Here is a 19,168-nt window from a genome sequence, read left to right on the forward strand (position 1 = left end):
CGCGAGAAGGGAGAGGTGGTGAGGGGCGAGCCCGGCCGAGGACATGGGGACTGGTCAGGTGTGGCCACTCGCTGGGGGCAGGGGCCGCTCCCCGTCACCGCCGCCCTCTGGCTTCCGCAGGGCCCAGCAGCTCGGATGCTGCTCTGTCAACAAGCGGGGGGCAGGGGTTCTCCTTCACTTCAAACAGCAGGAAAAGACCTCCTTATTTGGAAGTATATTGAAAAGACAGCTCGCTCGTATACCACAGTTTTTAGAAAAGAGTGGACGTCCTTCATCAGCGGGAGCGGGGCAGCGGGGTCAGCCGCGGGGCCTCAGGCAGGGGGTCAGTCGCGGCCCCGGGTGCACCAGGCAGCTGGAGGGGAGGAGGGGAGACGCGTCAGGGGGCGGAGGCTGCAGCGGGCCCCCTCTCCCCTCAGGGCCTGCAGGCTGGCGCTCCTCCTCCTGGTGCCAACTCTGTGCCAGGGGCCAGGCCCTACGAAGGGCGCAGAGGTGCTTGTCCTGGGGGCAGATCACCTGCCCAGGGAGGGAATGGTAGTCTGGCTGGGAACGCGGGGCGGGCGGTGGGGGGTGTCCCGCAGCGAGGGCTGCCCTGGCCTGGGGGTGCTTTCTGGGCCCCTGGCACAGGCCTGCCCCATGCTGGGCTCAGGGCCCCGGCCTCCCTGCCTTGTCTAGGACCCCCTCTGCTGGAGCACTCGCTGGTGGACTGCAGTTCCTGGCAGCTAAGGGAACAGAAGAGAGTCTGTGAGGTTTGGGCCTCAGCTCAGCCGTTTCTGCCTGGCCCGTGGCGTCCCCACTCCCCCTGTAGCTGGTCCAGGCCCTCCTCCCCGGTACCTGGCACGGAGATCCGGGAGAGGGCCTCGGGCTGGCTCAGCGTGTCCACCTTGACGTGCCGGAACGCCTTGCACACGGGGCTCTGCAGGTGCCTGCAACCCAGGGGGACGCCCGTGAGCTCTCGGGGCCTGGGGGCCACACCCCAGTCAGCCGAGCTCGGGGCTCAGAGCCCTTGTGGGAAGGTAGGGCCGGGGCCCCCGGGGGCTGGGGGCACAGCCTGGCTCTTGCCTCCCCATGAGCAACCTTCAATGAGAGAACTTTCTGGATTGTTATCCTTGGGCAGCAGTTCTGAAACAGGAGCAACCCTGGCCTCTGCTCCCAGGGCCCAGCCGAGCACGTTGAGGGGGTCAAGCTCCAGCCTGAGAAACACCGCCTCCAACTGGATTGAGGCCCGGCCTTCTGAGTGGTGGATGCCGCTGGAACCCCGACTCATCACCCAAGGAAGGGCCTGGAAAGGGGGCCGGGGCAGGTCCCCTCCCCCATCCCACCACCTCACCCCCGGCCGAGGGCTGAAACTAGAGAACGTGCGTGGCCAGGCCTACATCTTCCACTCCTCCTCCGTCTCCCAGAACTCGTAGACCACGAAGGTGACGCCGTCCGCCAGCCTCACGGCAGCGATGCTGCAAGAGGAGAGGAGAGACCGGACTCAGTGGATGCACCGGGCGGCCCGCCTGCCTGCTCCCCGCTGGGGTGCGCACACAGCCCACAACCGAGCCCAGGCAGAAGCTGCAGCAGCCGGGGGTGGTGACAGGCCCGGAAGCCAGCCTGTCACCACCCCGAGGCTGCTCTCAGCAACACACTCCCTTTCTGATCAGCTGAGTGCCCCTCTCTACCCTCGAGAGCAAGGCCTGGCCCCGTACAGTGGCCAGCATGGCTGTTGAATGAATGACAGTGAAACGTCTTTTTGAAAAAGCCTTTCAAGTCATTGAAAAACCTACCTTTAAAAGCATCTTCCACCTGCCACGCTGTCCTTCATAATCATCCTTTCATTTAATCCTTAAACGTAGGCGAGGCAGACGTGGCCCAAGCCCCTGAGCTGCCTTGCCTGTGTGAGCAGCAAGGCACTCACCCTCTTGCAGATAGGACTGAGAGACCCAGGCTGGGGGGCTGGAGCAAGCGGGGGGCGCCTCTAAGAATGTGGCCGACCCCGGGAGAGGGAGGCCCGGCCTCCCAGGTCACGCTACCACCCCATCTGGCCTCTCGGCCACCCTCCCGGTTCCTTCTCCTTTTCCCACACGCTCGGTAGCACAGAACCCCAGGCATCCCCGAGAGAGGAGAATCCTGGCCCGGTGGCATCTGCTGCATAATTACAGGCAATTCCAGGGTGGGGCTGCAGGGAGGACGCCCTTCCAGCCCCGGGCCCCCTTCTTCCACGCCTTCTCCCAGGATGAGCACACAGCTTCCGGGGCTCCGGGTGACACCTGCATGCCCCCCGCATCTCCCCACTTGTACATCGGCACCTCGCATGGCATCTGGAATTTAACATGGCCCAAAAGGCCCGTGCGACTCCCCGCGCCCACGCGCCTGACCTTCCGCGGCTTCTCCAGCTCAGCCTGTGGCCCCGTCCTCCATCAAGTTTCTGAAGCTGAAGAATCTCAGACTCCGCCTTGCCTCCTCTTTTTACAGCCCCCCACCCCATCCTGGCCATGGTCAAGTCCAGTCCGGCCCCCTCCAAAACAGATCCCAGCTCTGCCCACATCGTGCCCAGGCCAGTGCCCTCTCCGCGTGACCGCAGGGCCTCTCCCTGGCTGCCAGCTGCACGCCTGTTGCCACCCCTCCTTACACAAGGGAGGCAAGACCGAGTCTCCCTCCTGCCTAAGCATCTCTCCCCCGTGGTCCCTGGTCCCCGGAACGAGCAGGGCCTCCCTGGCCATCTGACCCACCCACCCCTGGGTCACTCTGTCGAGCCACACCAGCTGCTTGCTTTTTCGCAAGCACACCTCCCTCACTGCCACGCCAGGTCTGGGCAGCAGCCTGTGCCGGGCCTCAGATTCTGCGGGTGGGGCTGCTCATCACTCAGCCTCGGCACACATGCAGCCCCTCCCCAAAGCCCCCCGTTCGCTGGCCTGCACGGCGCCCCCCGCCAACCGGAACCATCTTTCTTCACCTGCCCTCTCCCACCACCCAGGATTAACGTGCAGCAAGAGCAGCCGCCTGAGTCACGCCGTACCCCCAGGCCTGGCGCACCTGCTTCACCGGGAAGCTGGTGGAGGCACACGTGCTCTTGAGGTAGGAAAAAAGCAACCGGGGAGGGAGAGACTCGAGGCAGGGAACAGGCACGGAGCCTACAGCTACTGTCCGCTGGGCACCAACGGGTGGGCCACAGACGGGAGACAGAGCCCGGCAGCTTGTGCCAACAGCCCTCTGGGACCACCCCCTGCAAGGATGCAGGCCTTGGCAGCAGGGACCAGAGGGTGAGGCCCCCGAGGGGCAGCAACCGTGGCAGCTGACGCTGAGTGGGCGCTGGGTGCCAGGCACTGGCCTGTGCCCACCACGGTCATTATTCCACTGACGCCTCCAACCCCCCCAGGGAGTGGGTCCGGTCAGTGGTCCCACTTTACAGATGAGTAACCTGAGGTCTGTGCGATGAAGTCACTTGGCACGTTTGTGCAGCAAGGAAGAGCCCGAGCTAGGGGACCTGAACCCAGCTCTTGGAACCACCCCGCTAGGGGGCTTCCCTGGGGTCCGGTGTGTTCTTGGGGTGAGGCCTGTCCTGCCCTGTGCCTCCACCCCAGGCAGAGCTCCCGGCCACCACCCCGCCCCGCGGCTTACTCACTGGAAGCAGTTCCTGGCTCCGGCGGTGCCCCTCAGGTACTGACGCAGGGAGTCCAGGAACTCGGCCAGCTGCTCAGGGCACACGGCCATCTCCTGCCGGACCAGCTGCAGATGCTGCGGGGCCACAGGACCAGTGAGCCACCCTGCGGGCCCCCTGGCGGCCCGCTCCCCCCGGGACCCCGCCCAGCCCAGGAGCCCGCCTCCCCAGGACAGGACAACTTCTTCAGAATAAAACTGACCCCCCCCCCCCCACACACACACACTTTTCATTCTTACACGTGGAGACTGGCAAAAAATGAGCTAAACTTAAGAAGCCAAATGCGGGAAGTAGTCCCACAAGTGCTGAAAAAACAGGGACGTTTAAAGAGGCTCTAGAGAGACTGGGAGCTGCCTGCAAGGCTTCGGGTCCAGGACACAACAAAATGAGTGACCAGCAAAATTGTTTCTGATTGAATCAGCATTGTGATGTCACTGTCCTGCTGATCACGTTGCTCCAGGCCCAACTGATCACAGCCCTGGAGCCTCTAAGAACGCTCCTGGGAGGGGAGGGTGGCCAAGTGCTGGGGCTGCATCTCCCCTTGTGGTGGCCCCTGGGTGGAGGTGTCAGGGACACCGAGCCACCTGCATCTTGAGGCCTGGCTCAGGCAGGGATGGGGCCACAGGAGGGGTCCTCACCATGTTGGTGCCTTCTTCATCCAAGAGATGCTGCTGGAGGTCAAACCAAAGGGTCTGCAACAACAAAGCACGAAGAGATGCTGGAGACAGAGGCCACCTCTGCTAGGGAGGCTTCCAGGACCACCACAGTGACACCCAAGCACCCAGGGCCACCGAAGAGCTCCAGCCCCTCCACCCCACGATTCCAGAGGCTCTGGAGTCCCCGAGCGGGTGGGAGCTCCCAGGGCCAGAGCTCAGCCCACCCTCCAGGCACGGTGCTGGCTCAGAGAGGAGCCGGGAAGCCAGGCTGGAAGACCAACCACAGGAAGTGGCACAGATCCCTTCTGGCCGTGGCATCTAGGGGGCGCTGGAGCCACAGAGGCCAAGCACGCCAAGTGCAGAGAACACGAAGGCGGCTCCACTGTGCTGAACCCAGGACGCTGGGGTTTTGTCACAACTTCCGCCGACAGCCTTGCTGGCAACAGGTTCCCCGACAACTTACACGTCGCCCCCAGTCACAGCCCCTGGCGCCTCATGAATATAACGGTCTAAATGAGGTAGTCTGTGCTCGCTGGCCTTCCACCGACCCTGGGGGCTAAACCCTCTATACCAAATCTTATGTAACTTTCCAGACTCCCTGAGGTCGCGGCTGCCCTACTGTGAGCTCTAGGAAAGCGGGAAGCCCGTGCACTCTGCTCCTGACCACGTGCTTGTGTCTGTAATGGTGCCACGATTTCAGAGCAGAGAACCCAGAGGCCACAGAAGCTGGTCCAGGGTCAGAGTCTGAGTTTGAGGCCAGGCCTGTCTCCTCCTGATGCACGGAATCATGATCCTTCTTCCTTTAACTTGGGCACCGCACTAAAGGCCACCTCTGTGCCCATCCCTGTCCAGCCTCCACGAGGACAGCCCGTGTCCCTGGCGCAATCCCGCACCCAGGTCTTTCCTCTCTACACAAGCACGTGAGTGAGGCGCATCAGCTGGCTGTTAAGGAAAACAGAGAGAGCGGCCGAGGTGCAGGGCCATGACCCGTGCATTCACCACCTGGAAATTCTTAATAATGTTGGAACAAGGAGCCCCACAAATTACACAGCCGGTCCCAGAGAGGGTACTGACTTTCCGGGGACATAGGGTGTGGATGTAGGCGTTTGTAGGTGGCCAAGGTCTGCCTGGCAGGGCAAGTCTCTTTCCATGGTTTTAAAACCATATAGGTGGGCTCCTGGAGAGCAGGGGCTGCAACTGGTTCCCTAGGTTTCTCCTGGCCAGCTGGGCCCCGCGGTGGTGAGGGTGGGGATGAGATAAAGATGAGGGGAGGGTGGGGGAGGGGCGGCGGCACCCACGTCTGCGCCCCCCGCCCCGTCTCCCTGCCTCGCCGTCCCAGCGTTCCAGGAGCCCAGGCACAGCTAGGAGCGCTCAGGTTGGCCCTTGGAGGGCGGGGCCCACAGCAGGTCCCGGATTGGCCCCTGCTCGCAGCTCGGACCAATCAGAGGCTGGGAAGAGGGCCCCGCCCCGTCTCCAGGACGCCCAGGTGCTCCTTGGTTTCCAGCCAGCCGGTTGTTCAGGCGACTGGGGCGCTAAAAATAAGCTTCAAAGAGCCTCCCCCTGGGGGCGCCCGCAGAGTTGTTATGACAACCGGGCCTCAGGGTCCCCGCCGAGCCTTTCCCACCGCTCCCACCCAGCAGCCGGCTTTAGCTTAGTGGCGGGGTGGCGGGGTGGCGGGGTGGCGGGGGTGGGGGTGGGGGGGGGAAGGAGATCCCACCCCTCGGCCTCAGACCTGCAGGTGGGATGGCCGCCTCCTCCCTCGGACTCCCCTGCAAGTCTCGGCCTCACCTCCTCCTGGGGAGCCCCACCCACTGCCCTCACGAATCCCTCAGAACTAACCCACGAACCCATCAAAGCACTATTTTTCTTTTGCCCTTTTGCAAAAGATATAAAAAAATTCAAAGAAGTAGGAAAAATGTAAACTTGCCACTGCAACCCTACAGCCTGGAGATGCCTGCTATCTTGGTTTATGTTGATATACAGGTATGGTATGTGTATAGGTTCTGGCATCAGAATGTCTAATAATAACTGCTAAATAACATTGTTAATATTAAATGCTAACTATGCAGCAGGCTCTGTGCTAAGCCATTAAGACATCATTTTGTTTAATCCTCACAATGACCCTGTGAGAGGTGCCATTCTGATTATTTTCTCTGTGGTTAGAGGAGGACTCTGAGGCTCAGAGAGGGTAAGTCACTGGCCCAAGGTCACACAGCTGTTAAGTGTTATAGCCAGGATTCAAATACAGGCAGTCTGATACTGGAGCCTGTTGGTAAACCTTAAGGCAAATTATTTTCTTTCTTCCAACGAATGGTCATCGTTATGGGCTGAATTGTGTTCCCCCAAAATTCATATGTTGAAGTCCCAATCCCCTGTACCGCAAAACGTGACTATATTTGGAGACAGGACCTTTGAATAGGTGATTAAGTTAGAATAAGGTCACATGGGTGGGCTCTAATCCAATATGACTGGTGTCCTTATAAGAAGAGATCAGGACACAGACACACACAGACACAGGGAGAAGACGGCCGTCTACACGCCAACGAGAGGCCTCAGAAGAAACCAGCCCTGCCAACATCCTGATTTCAGATTTCTAGCCTTGATCTGTGAGAGAATAAATGCCTGGGTTTAAAGCCCCGGTTCTGGCAGCCCTGCAAAGCTAACACAATCGTATCCTGAGTGCCTACCGAGCCATAAAATGTTCTCCGAAAACACGATTCCGCAAAGGCTGTGCCACTTTCCGTCACTTGTGGATGTGCCACGTCACATTTAAAAGACTTCACGCTGCCGGTCATTCTAATCTCTCCTGGGACGTCACCATCCCTCACCCACCACGTTGCTGGGTCTAGGCTACCACCTGCCCAGACCACCCCGCCGCCTTAACGCCTCCTTGAAGCTCTGTCCCCTTGCTGCCCGTGACCCTGCCGACTACTTCCTGCTCCTTGAGATGCCCCTCCTGGCTGCCCGCCCACCCTCCACAGCTGCTCCTCTCCTCCGGTCCTATACAGTGGACATGTTCCCGGCATCTACCCTTAGTCCGCACTCCACCTGGGGAATGTCCTTTCCAAGGCTTCCTGACTTCTGTCTCGAGCTCGGGCCTCACTCTGCACTCCCTGGGGGCTGGGAGGGCGGAGAGTGGATGCAGGGACAGGGGCGAGGGCTCAGTGGGCTCACCTTGCTCTCCAGCCGTCCTATCAGCCCCGCCAACCTGCTGATCTGGGCTTCCAGGCCCTCCTCCTTGGAGTCTGAGGTGACTGGGAAAGAGGAACAGAGATGCTGATGGGGGGGCAGGGCCAGGCCTAAGGTGGAGGGGAGCTCCCCGCCCTGCCCCGGGGCTGAGACCTGCCCCCAGCCCTCCCAGGCTCGGTCCCCATGGGAGGCCCAGGCCCCATGTGGACCACTCTGAGAATTCCCCCCAGCCAGTGCCCCCCACTCTGGGCCACTGCTCTCTCACCAAGTGGGAAGCTCTTCCCTTGCTCCACGGCCGTGAGCTTGTGGTTGTGGGCATAGAGGGGAGTGGAGCTCCCAGACCAGGTCTCCACCACGCTGTGGCTGGGTTTGCTGTGGTTCTGTCTGCAGAGGAGTGGGGAAACGCACACTGTGAGGGGGGCTGCAGGGCCCTGTCCGCTTGTGGCAGCTTCGACAAACATTAGGCACCAACTGGGGGCTGAAGCGCGAAAAAACTCACTCCGTGGAGCCCCATCCCTGTGAAGCGAACATCGTGGCCTTTGTTTTACAGAGGGGGACACCAGGCCCACAGGCCAAGGCCACGCTGCAGGCGGGGCCGGGTTGGGATCTGAACTCAGATCCTTTCCAGGAACCCAGACTCTGTTCCCGGGAGGTTTAGTTCCAGGGCCGGGCGAGGCTGAGCCAGGCCCCCAGCCTCCCCGCAGCCCACAGCTGCCCCTACCCCCCCGGCCCTGCTAGGAGCCGATTCAGTGTTCACTGCCCTCTGGGGTGGGGGCCTGGGTTGGCTAACAAGCCCCCTGTCCAAAAAAGGAAGCCCTAAGACACAGTCGAGAGCAGGCATCTAACAGGACAAAGATCCGTGATCCCGACCTCAGCCTGGCCCCATCCCGTCATGACACTACCCGCCACGCACATTACTGATGTGCACACGCACACACAGCCCACCAAACACTGTGCCTGGCACGTAGTAGCGACTCAACAAATGCCCAAACCCCCATGTGCAAAAATGCTGGAAAACTCACCACAGACATAAAAATACACCCAGACGCACATATTCCCCCCCGCCCCCCCACACACACTCCTGTGTGCACGGCCGACACGCCTGGTCCCCAGGGCTGCCTTGGTAATGTTCTGGAATTTGCCTCCTGTGAGCCTGAAAGCCCAGCAGCCTCTCCCTGTGCAGAGGGGCCACCCCCAAGGGAGGAGAAAGGCTGGCAGAGTCCTTGAGGTGTCAATCGTGGCGCCTCAACAGACTCAGACCATGAGTGGGAACAGTGGGAGTCCCCCAAGGGCGGCAGGGTCTGAACCAGTGGCTCGTGCCTGGGTCACGACGTCCCCAGGCCTGGGAAAGAGGACGCTCAGGGGACCTGCAGCTGAGAGCCAAAACAGCTGAGATTTGGGCGGTTTGAGGTGGCAGTGCCTGTGAAGCAGATGTGTCTCCCCATCGCGACGTGCCACCCCTGCCAACAACATCCCAAAGTAAGCTTCCAAAAAGGGGGCAGGCAGGTGTAACGGCTGACACGTGACGGAACTGGCAAAGTGCAGGAAATCGGCTCTGAAAATCATGCAGCGGTCTTATCGGTTCTGCAGCAGGATAGAAACCGCAGGTTTTAAAATCAAGATAGTGATTAAAAAAAAAAAAATGAAGAAAATCTACGTGACAACTTCCAGAGCTGAGGCTGTTAACCTTGGGAACCCTCAGAATCACAAGACTGATCAGCTATGCAGAGTCCTGGGCTCAGCTCCCAGGGACCCTAATCCAGCGGGCACAGCCGGAGCCCAGGAATCTGCATTGTGCATATCCTAGGTGACCGGGCTGCAGGTGCTCAGAGCAAAGGCATTTTGCGAACAGCATCACTGAGCAGCCTTTGCAATCATATCTGACTGGGACAAGCCCCCCACCAACCAAAAAAACACATCCAAACCCCCATGCCCAGCAACCAACATCCTGCTGTGCCGGGTCTCTGCCTGGGAAACCGCGGCAGAGACCCAAGGCTCAGTAAAGCTTGGGCATCCGGCAGCTGCCCCCGCCTGTTTCTATTTCTTTATTTCCCCTTTGCCCCGGGCACATCAGCTCTTCAGGGAAGAACAGGCACAGAGGAGTTGGCCGGAACTTGGGACAGCAAATGGGAGGGCTCGTGGCCCCCAGGGGCTGGCCCTGCCGAGCCGGAAAGAGACTGCTACTCTCCGGACCCCCATCTCACCGCCCCAACAGTGTCCCCCTGCAAAGAGGGGGGACCCCAGGTACTTTCCACGGCTTCAAGGACCCACAAACAAGGCCTTAAATAACACTAACATTGGGAGAAAACCACTCTATTTCACTGCTCTTTCAATCTTTCTGAAGTCATGCTTTGATGCTCCTTTGTTTTCAACGCCCATCTATGATCTCACAGCCTCTCTTTTTGAACAAAGAGGCAGCAGCCCTCAGGGTCCAAGCTGACTGCAGGCACCAACAGTGCTTATTTTTACAATTTCTTCACTCACAGCATGTGATAACTTGTTTTCAAATGATGGTAATAGCCACCAGAGTTTCTTAAATTTATTCCCAGGTTTTAAAAAATGAGTCAAACAATAGAATAGTTTTAGCTAAACAATAATGTGAGCAATATGGAAATGTGGCCAAATTGATCAGAGTCTAGGAACTAGTCATAACTCTGTGAGGAGGTAGGTGTATAATTGTCCCCACTTAAAGAGCTGGGGAAGTGGAGGCACAGAGAGGAGCAGCGGCTTGCCCAAGGTCACCCAGCCCCCAAGCACACGAACGTCCCCACCAAGCAGCAGGTCAGCACACACACGGCCCACCCCACAGGCCCCCACAAGATCCCATCAACGCACCGGATCTGGCTGGTCTGCTCTTCGATGGCCTCCACCGCGCTCTCCACCGAGCTCAGCAGGGACTGGATCTGATTGGCTGTCTCCTTCAGGAGGAAGCGTGTCACAAACTGGTCCACGTTGCTCCCACCCTCATACACCTGTGGTGGGAAGGGAAGGGGCACAGAGGGGAAAGGAGTTGGGGAGGGATCGTGGGTGGAGAGCTGGTGCAGGGGTGGGGGGACACCTGGGGTCAGTGTCTCTGCACTGGGATGGGGGTATCACAGGGCTCCAGCATGAAGGCAGGGGTATGGACTGTGCCTGTCACATAGCAAATACTCAGTATACAGGAGCTGCTATGATGATGATGATGGTGGTGATGGTGATGATGATGAGAAAGATGGTGGTGGGTCACTTCTATTCAACATAGTATTGGATGTCCTAGCCCCAGCAATCAGACAAGAAAAAGAAATAAAAGGTATCCAAATTGGAAGGGAAGAGGTAAAGTTGTCACTATATGCAGATGACATGATACTATAAATAGAAAACCCTAAGGATTCCACAGAAAAACTACTAGATCTAATAAATGAATTCAGCAAAGTAGCAGGATACAAGATTAACATTCAGAAATCGGTTGCATTTCTTTACACTAACAATGAAACATCAGAAAGGGAATGCAAAAAAACAATACCTTTTAAAATCGCACCAAAAAAAAAGAGAAAAACCTAGGAATAAACCTGACCAAGGAGCTGAAAGACTTATATGATGAGAATTATAAAACATTAATACAGGAAATTAAAGAGGATTCAAGGAAATGGAAAGATATCCCATGTTCTTGGATTGGAAGAATATTGTTAAAAATCATGAAACTATGGGGTTTCCTTGGTGGCGCAGTGGTTGAGAGTCTGCCTGCTAATGCAGGGGACACAGGTTCGAGCCCTGGCCTGGGAGGATCCCACATGCCACGGAGCAACTAGGCCCGTGAGCCACGGCTACTGAGCCTGCACATCTGGAGCCTGTGCTCCACAACAAGAGAGGCCGCAATGGTGAGAGGCCCATGCACCACGATGAGGAGTGGCCCCTGCTTGCCACAACTAGAGAAAGCCCTCGCACAGAAACGAAGACCCAACACAGCCAAAAATAAATAAATAAATAAATAAATAAAAAATCACGAAACTACCCAAAGCAATCTACAGATTTAACGTGATCGCTATCAAATTACCCATGACATTTTTCACAGAACTAGGATAATCCAAAAAGTTATATGGAACCATAAAAGACCCAGAATTGCCAAAGCAATCCTGAGGGGGAAAAAAAAAAGAAAGCAGGAGGCATAACTCTCCCAGACTTCAGACAATACTACAAAGCTACAGTAATCAAAACAGTGTGGTACTGGTACAAAAACAGACACACAGATCAATGGAACAGAATAGACAGACCAGAAATAAACCCACACACCTATGGTCAGTTAATCTTTGACAAAGGAGGCAAGAATATTAAATGGGAAAAAACAGCCTCTTCAGCAAGTGGTGCTAGGAAAACTGGACAGCCACAGGTAAATCAATGAAATTAGAACACACCCTCACACCATGCACAAAAATAAGCTCAAAATGGCTTAAAGACTTAAACATAAGACACGACACCATAAAACTCCTAGAAGACAACATAGGCAAAACATTCTCTGACATAAACTGTATCAATGTTTTCTTAGGTCAGTCTCGCAAAGCAATAGAAATAAAAACAAGAATAAACAAATGGGACCTAATCAAACTTACAAGCTTTTGCACAACAAAGGAAACCATAAAAAAAACACAAAAAGACAACCTACAGAATGGGAGAAAATATTTGCAAATGATGCAACCGACAAGGGCATAATTTCCAAAATATACAAACAAGGATTAACCAAGATGGCGGAGTAGAAGGATGTGCTCTCACTCCCTCTTGCGAGAGCACCAGAATCACAACTGGCTGCTGGACAATCATCGACAGGAGGACACTGGACTTCACCAAGGAGGATACCCCACATCCAGGGACAGAGGAGAAGCCACAGTGAGACAGTAGGAGGGGCGCAATCAGAGTAAAATCAAATCCCATAACTGCTGGATGGGTGACTCACAGACTGACGAACACTTATACCACAGAAGTCCACCCACTGGAGTGAAGGTTCTGAGCCCCACGTCAGGCTTCCCAACCTGGGGGTCCGGCAACGGGAGGAGGAATTCATAGAGAATCAGACTCTAAAGCCTAGTGGGAATTGATTGCAGGACTTCGACAGGACTGGGGGAAACAGAGACCCCACTCTTGGAGGGCACACACAAAGTAGTGTGCGCATCGGGACCCAGGGGAAGGAGCAGTGACCCTGGGGGAGACTGAACCAGACCTACCTGGTAGTGTTGGAGGGTCTCCTGCAGAGGCGGGGGCTGGCTCTGCTTCACCGTGGGGACAAGGACACTGGCAGCAGAGGTTCTGGGAAGTACTCCTTGGCGTGAGCCCTCCCAGAGTCTGCCATTAGCCCCACCAAAGAGCCCAGGTAGGCTCCAGTGTTGGGTTGCCTCAGGCAAAACAACCAACAGGGAGGGAACCCAGCCCCACCCATCAACAGTCAAGTGGATTAAAGTTTTACGGAGCTCTGACCGCCACAGCAACAGTCAGCTCTACCCACCACCAGAGCCTCCCATCAAGCCTCTTAGATAGCCTCAACCACCAGAGGGCAGACAGCAGAAGCAAGAAAAACTCCAATCCTGCAGCCTGTGGAACAAAAACCACATTTACAGAAAGATAGACAAGATGAAAAGGCAGAGGGCTATGAAGGAACAAGAAAAAACCCCAGAAAAACAACTAAATGAAGTGGAGATAGGCAACCTTCCAGAAAAAGAATTCAGAATAATGATAGTGAAGATGATCCAGGACCTCGGAATAAGAATGGAGGCAAAGACTGAGAAGATGCAAGAAATGATTAACAAAGACCTAGAAGAATTAAAGAACAAACAAACAGAGATGAACAATACAATAACTGAAATGAAAACTACACTAGAAGGAATCAATAGCAGAATAACTGAGGCAGAAGAACGGATAAGTGACCTGGAAGACAGAATGGTGGAATTCACTGCTGTGGAACAGAATAAAGAAAAAAGAAGGAAAAGAAATGAAGACAGCCTAAGAGACCTCTGGGACAACATTAAACACAACAACATTCGCATTATAGGGGTCCCAGAAGGAGAAGAGAGAGAGAAAGGACCAGAGAAAATATTTGAAGAGATTATAGTCGAAAACTTCCCTAACATGGGAAAGGAAATAGCCACCCAAGTCCAGGAAGCGCAGAGAGTCCCATACAGGATAAACCCAAGGAGAAACATGCTGAGACACATAGTAATCAAAGTGGCAAAAATTAAAGACAAAGAAAAATTATTGAAAGCAGCAAGGGAAAAACGACAAATAACATACAAGGGAACTCCCATCAGGTTAACAGCTGATTTCTCAGCAGAAACTCTACAAGCCAGAAGAGAGTGGCATGATATACTTAAAGTGATGAAAGGGAAGAACCTAAAACCAAGATTACTCTACCCAGCAAGCATCTCATTTAGATTTGATGGAGAAATCAAAAGCTTTACAGACAAGCAAAAGCTAAGAGAATTCAGCACCACCAAACCAGCTCTACAACAAATGCTAAAGGAACTTCTCTAAGTGGGAAACATAAGAGAAGAAAAGGACCTACAAAAACAAACCCAAAACAATTAAGAAAATGGTCATAGGAACATACATATCGATAATTACCTTAAACGTGAATGGATTACATGCTCCAACCAAAAGACACAGGCTTGCTGAATGGATACAAAAACAAGACCCATATATATGCTGTCTACAAGAGACCCACTTCAGACCTAGGGACACATTCAGACTGAAAGTGAGGGGATGGAAAAAGATATTCCATGCAAATGGAAATCAAAAGAAAGCTGGAGTAGCAATACTCATATCAGATAAAATAGACTTTAAAATAAAGAATGTTACAAGAGACAAGGAAGGACACTACATAATGATCAAGGGATCAATCCAAGAAGAAGATATAACAATTATAAATATATATGCACCCAACATAGGAGCACCTCAATACATAAGGCAACTGCTAACAGCTATAAAAGAGGAAATTGACAGTAACACAATAATAGTGGGGGACTTTAACACCTCACTTACACCAATGGACAGATCATCCAAAATGAAAATAAATAAGGAAACGAAGCTTTAAATGACACAATAGAACAGATAGATTTAATTGATATTTATAGGACATTCCATCCAAAAACAGCAGATTACACGTTCTTCTCAAGTGCACATGGAACATCCTCCAGGATAGATCATCTTGGGTCACAAATCAAGCCTCAGTAAATTTAAGGAAACTGAAATCATATCAAGCATCTTTTCTGACCACAACGCTATGAGATTAGAAATGAATTACAGGGAAAAAAACGTAAACAACACAAACACATGGAGTCTAAACAATATGTTACTAAATAACCAAGAGATCACTGAAGAAATCAAAGAGGAAATCAAAAAATACCTAGAGACAAATGACAATGAAAATACGACGACCCAAAACCTATGCGATGCAGCAAAAGCAGTTCTAAGAGGGAAGTTTATAGCTATACAAGCCTACCTAAAGAAACAAGAAAAATCTCACGTAAACAATCTAACCTTACACCTAAAGAAACTAGAGAAAGAAGAACAAACAAAACCCAAAGTTAGCAGAGGAAAGAAATCATAAAGATCAGAGCGGAAATAAATGAAATAGAAACAAAGAAAACAATAGCAAAGATCAATAAAACTAAAAGCTGGTTCTTTGAGAAGATAAACAAAATTGATAAGCCATTAGCCAGACTCATCAAGAAAAAGAGGGAGAGGACTCAAATCAATAAAATCAGAAATGAAAATGGAGAAGTTACAACAGACACTGCAGAAATACAAAGCATCCTAAGAGACTACTACAAGCAACTGTATGCCAATAAAATGGACAACCTGGAAGAAATGGACAAATTCCTAGAAAGGTATAACCTTCCAAGACTGAACCAGGAAGAAACAGAAAATATGAACAGACCAATCACAAGTCATGAAATTGAAACTGGGATTAAATATCTTCCAACAAACAAAAGTCCAGGACCAGATGGCTTCACAGGTGAATTCTATCAAACATTTAGAGAAGAGCTAACACCCATCCTTCTCAAACTCTTCCAAAAAATTGCAGAGGAAGGAACACTCCCAAACTCATTCTATGAGGCCACCATCACCCTGATACCAAAACCAGACAAAGACACTACAATAAAAGAAAATTACAGACCAATATCACTGATGAATATAGATGCAAAAATCCTCAACAAAATACTAGCAAACAGAATCCAACAACACATTAAAAGGATCATACACCACGATCAAGTGGGATTTATCCCAGGGATGCAAGGATTCTTCAATATACGCAAATCAATCAATGTGATACACCATATTAACAAATTGAAGAATAGAAACCATATGATCATCTCAATAGATGCAGAAAAAGCTTTTGAAAAAATTCAACACCCATTTATGATAAAAACTCTCCAGAAAGTGGGCATAGAGGGAACCTACCTCAACATAATAAAGGCCATATATGACAAACCCACAGCAAACATCATTCTCAACGGTGAAAAACTGAAAGCATTTCCTCTAAGATCAGGAACGAGACAAGAATGTCCACTCTCACCACTATTATTCAACATAGTTCTGGAAGTCCTAGCCACGGCAATCAGAGAAGAGAAAGAAATAAAAGGAATACAAATTGGAAAAGAAGAAGTAAAACTGTCACTGTTTGCAGATGACATGATACTATACATAGAGAATCCTAAAACTGCCACCAGAAAACTGCTAGAGCTAATTAATGAATACGGTAAAGTTGCAGGATACAAAGTTAATGCAAAATATACAAACAGCACACACAACTCAGTAACAGAAAAACAACCCAATCCAAAAACAGGCAGAGGATCTAAATAGACATTTCTCCAAAGAAGACATACAATGGCCAAAAGGCACATGAAAAAATGCTCAACATTGCTAACTATTAGAGAAATGCAAATCAAAACTACAATGAGGTACTACCTCACACCCATCAGAATGGCCATCATTAAAAAGTCTACAAATGACAAATGCTGGAGAGGGTGTGGATAAAAGGGAACCCTCCTACACTGTTGGTGGGAATGTAAGTTGGTGCAGCCACTATGGAAAACAGTATAGAGGTTCCTCAAAAAACTAAAAACAGAGTTACCATATGATCCAGCAATCCTACTCCTGGGCATATGTCCAGACAAAACTATAATTCAAAAAGATACATGCACCCCTATGTTCATAGCAGCACTATTCACAATAGCAAAGACATGGAAACTACCTAAATGTCCACAGACAGATGAATGGGTAAAGAAGATGTGGTATCTATATATACAATGGAATACTACTCAGCCATAAAAAAAACCAAAATAATGCCATTTGCAGCAACATGGATGGACCTAGAGATTATCATACCAAGTGAAGTAAGTCAGAGAGAAATACCATATGATATCACTTATATGTGGCATCTAAAATATGGCACAAATGAACCTACCTACAAAACAGAAACAGACTCACGGACATAGAGAACAGACTGGTGGTTGCCGAGGGGGAGGGGGAGTGGGGGAGGGATGGATTGGGAGTTTGGGATCAGCAGATGCAAACTATTATATATAGAATGGATAAACAACAAGGTCCTACTGTATAGAACAGGGAACTATATCCAAACTCCTGGGATAATCCATAATGGAAAATATAAAAAAAAAGAATGTATATATGTGTATAGCTGAGTCACTTTGCTGTACAGCAGAAATTAACACAACATTGTAAGTCAACTATACTTCAATAAAAAAAATAATAAAAAACAACTAAATTATAAATAAAAAATGTAAAAAAAATGGTGGTAGTGATGATGGTTATGAAGATGATGATGAGGAGGAGGAGAAGGATGGTGGTGGTGATGGTGGTGATGGCGGTGATGATGGTGAAGATGGTGGTGGTAATGGTGGTGGTGATGGTTATGAAGAGGATGCTGATGATGATGGTGATGGTGGTGATGGTGATGATGATGGTGGTGGTGATGGTTAGATGATGATGGTGATGGTGGTGATTATGGTGAAGACGGTGGTGGTAATGATGGTGGTGATGACGATGGTGAAGATGGTGGTGGTAATGGTGGTGGTGATGGTTACAAAGAGGATCCTGATGGTGATGGTGGTGATGATGGTGGTGATGGTTATGAAGATGGTGATGGTGGTGGTGTTCTTGATGTTGTTGTGGACAGGGATAAAGTATTAGGGAAGAAGAATTCACAGCCTCCTTCCTTCCTTCCTTCCTCCTCCGAGGTGGATTCTTTGGGCCAGGCATGGTGTCACACGCCTGTAGTCCCAGCTTCTGGGAGGCTGAGACAGGAGGATCCCTTGAGCCCAGGAGTTCCAGGCTGCAGTGCACCAGGCCCTAAGTTCGGCATCAACGTGGTGACCTCCCGAGAGCAGGGGACCACCAGGTTGCCTATGGAGGCATGAACCAGCCCAGGTCAGAAAAGAAGCAGGTCAAAACTGTGCTAAGTAAGCCCACACACCTGTGGTCAATTAATCTCCGACAAAGGAGGCAAGAATATACAATGGGGAAAAAGTCTCTTCAGCAAGGGGTACTGGGAAAGCTGGACAGCCGCAGGCAAATCAGTGAAGTTAGAACACACCCTAACACCATAAACAAGAATAAACTCAAAATGGGTTAAAGACCTAAACATAAGACATGACACCATAAAACTCCTGGAAGAGAACATAGGCAAGACATTCTCTGACTTAAAACATACCACTGTTTTCTTAGGTCAGTCTCTCAAGGCAATAGAAGTAAAAGCAAAAGTAAACAAATGTGACCTAATCAAACTTATAAGCTTTTGCACGGCAAAGGAAACCATAAAAAAAAAAAGAAAAGACACTACAGACTGGGAGAAAACATTTGCAAATGATGCGACCAACAAGGGCTTAATTTCCAAAATATACAAACAGCCCATACAACTCAGTAAAAAAAACCAAACAACCCAATCGAAAAATGGGCAGAAGACCCAAATAGACATTTCTCCAAAGAAGACATACAGATGGCCAACAGGCACATGAAAAGATGCTCAACGTTGATAACTATCAGGGAAATGCAAATCAAAACTACAATGAGGTACCACCTCACACCCGTCAGAATGGCCATCACTAAACAGTCTACAAACAACAAATGCTGGAGAGGGTGTGGAGAAAAGGGACCCCTCCTCCTCTGTTGGTGGGAATGTAAGTTCGTTCAGCCACTATGGAAAACAGTACAGAGTTTCCTCAGAAAACTAAAAATAGAATTACCATATGATCCAGCAATCCTACTCCTGGGCATATATCTGGACAAAACTATAATTCAAAAAGACACATGCACCCCTATGTTCATAGCAGCCCTGTTTACAATAGCTAAGACATGGAAACAACCTAAATGTCCATCAACAGATGAAGAAGATGCAGTATATGTATATATACAATGGAATATTACTCCCCCAAAAAAGAATGAAATAATGCCATTTGCAGAGATTATCTAGAGTATCATACTAAGTGAAGTAAGTCAGAAAGACAAATACCACCGTATATCACTTATATGTGGAATCTAAAATATGACATAAATGATCTTATTTATGAAACAGAAACAAACATAGAAAACAGACTTGTGATTGCCAAGGGGGAGGGGGTTGGGGGAGGGATGCAGTAGGAGTTTGGGGTTAGCAGATGCAAACAGAGAATGGATACACAACAAGGTCCCACTACATAGC

At 51.2% G+C, this 19,168-nt stretch overlaps 1 protein-coding gene across 3 annotated transcripts in view; it reads right to left on the reverse strand.

Moving 5' to 3' along the window:
- Positions 1 to 201: 201 nt before the first annotated feature.
- NECAB2 (N-terminal EF-hand calcium binding protein 2) overlaps positions 202 to 19,168 on the reverse strand; it is a 42,525-nt gene continuing 23,558 nt past the window's right edge. For 2 of the 3 annotated variants that reach the window (XM_082366894.1, XM_082366895.1), the window contains 8 exons: positions 10,324 to 10,460; positions 7,754 to 7,872; positions 7,474 to 7,553; positions 4,282 to 4,335; positions 3,608 to 3,720; positions 1,374 to 1,451; positions 832 to 923; positions 202 to 352 (listed from right to left, as the gene is read on the reverse strand). In XM_082366894.1, coding sequence (XP_082223020.1) covers positions 324 to 352; positions 832 to 923; positions 1,374 to 1,451; positions 3,608 to 3,720; positions 4,282 to 4,335; positions 7,474 to 7,553; positions 7,754 to 7,872; positions 10,324 to 10,460 — 702 coding nt within the window. In that variant the 3' untranslated portion in view covers positions 202 to 323. Of the gene's footprint in view, positions 353 to 831; positions 924 to 1,373; positions 1,452 to 3,607; positions 3,721 to 4,281; positions 4,336 to 7,473; positions 7,554 to 7,753; positions 7,873 to 10,323; positions 10,524 to 19,168 lie in introns of all 3 variants that reach the window. The other variant, XM_082366893.1, reaches the window with a different exon arrangement.

The sequence above is a fragment of the Balaenoptera borealis genome (genome assembly GCF_965194805.1).
Source record: "Balaenoptera borealis genome assembly, chromosome: 19".
Taxonomy (NCBI): Eukaryota; Metazoa; Chordata; class Mammalia; order Artiodactyla; family Balaenopteridae; genus Balaenoptera; species Balaenoptera borealis.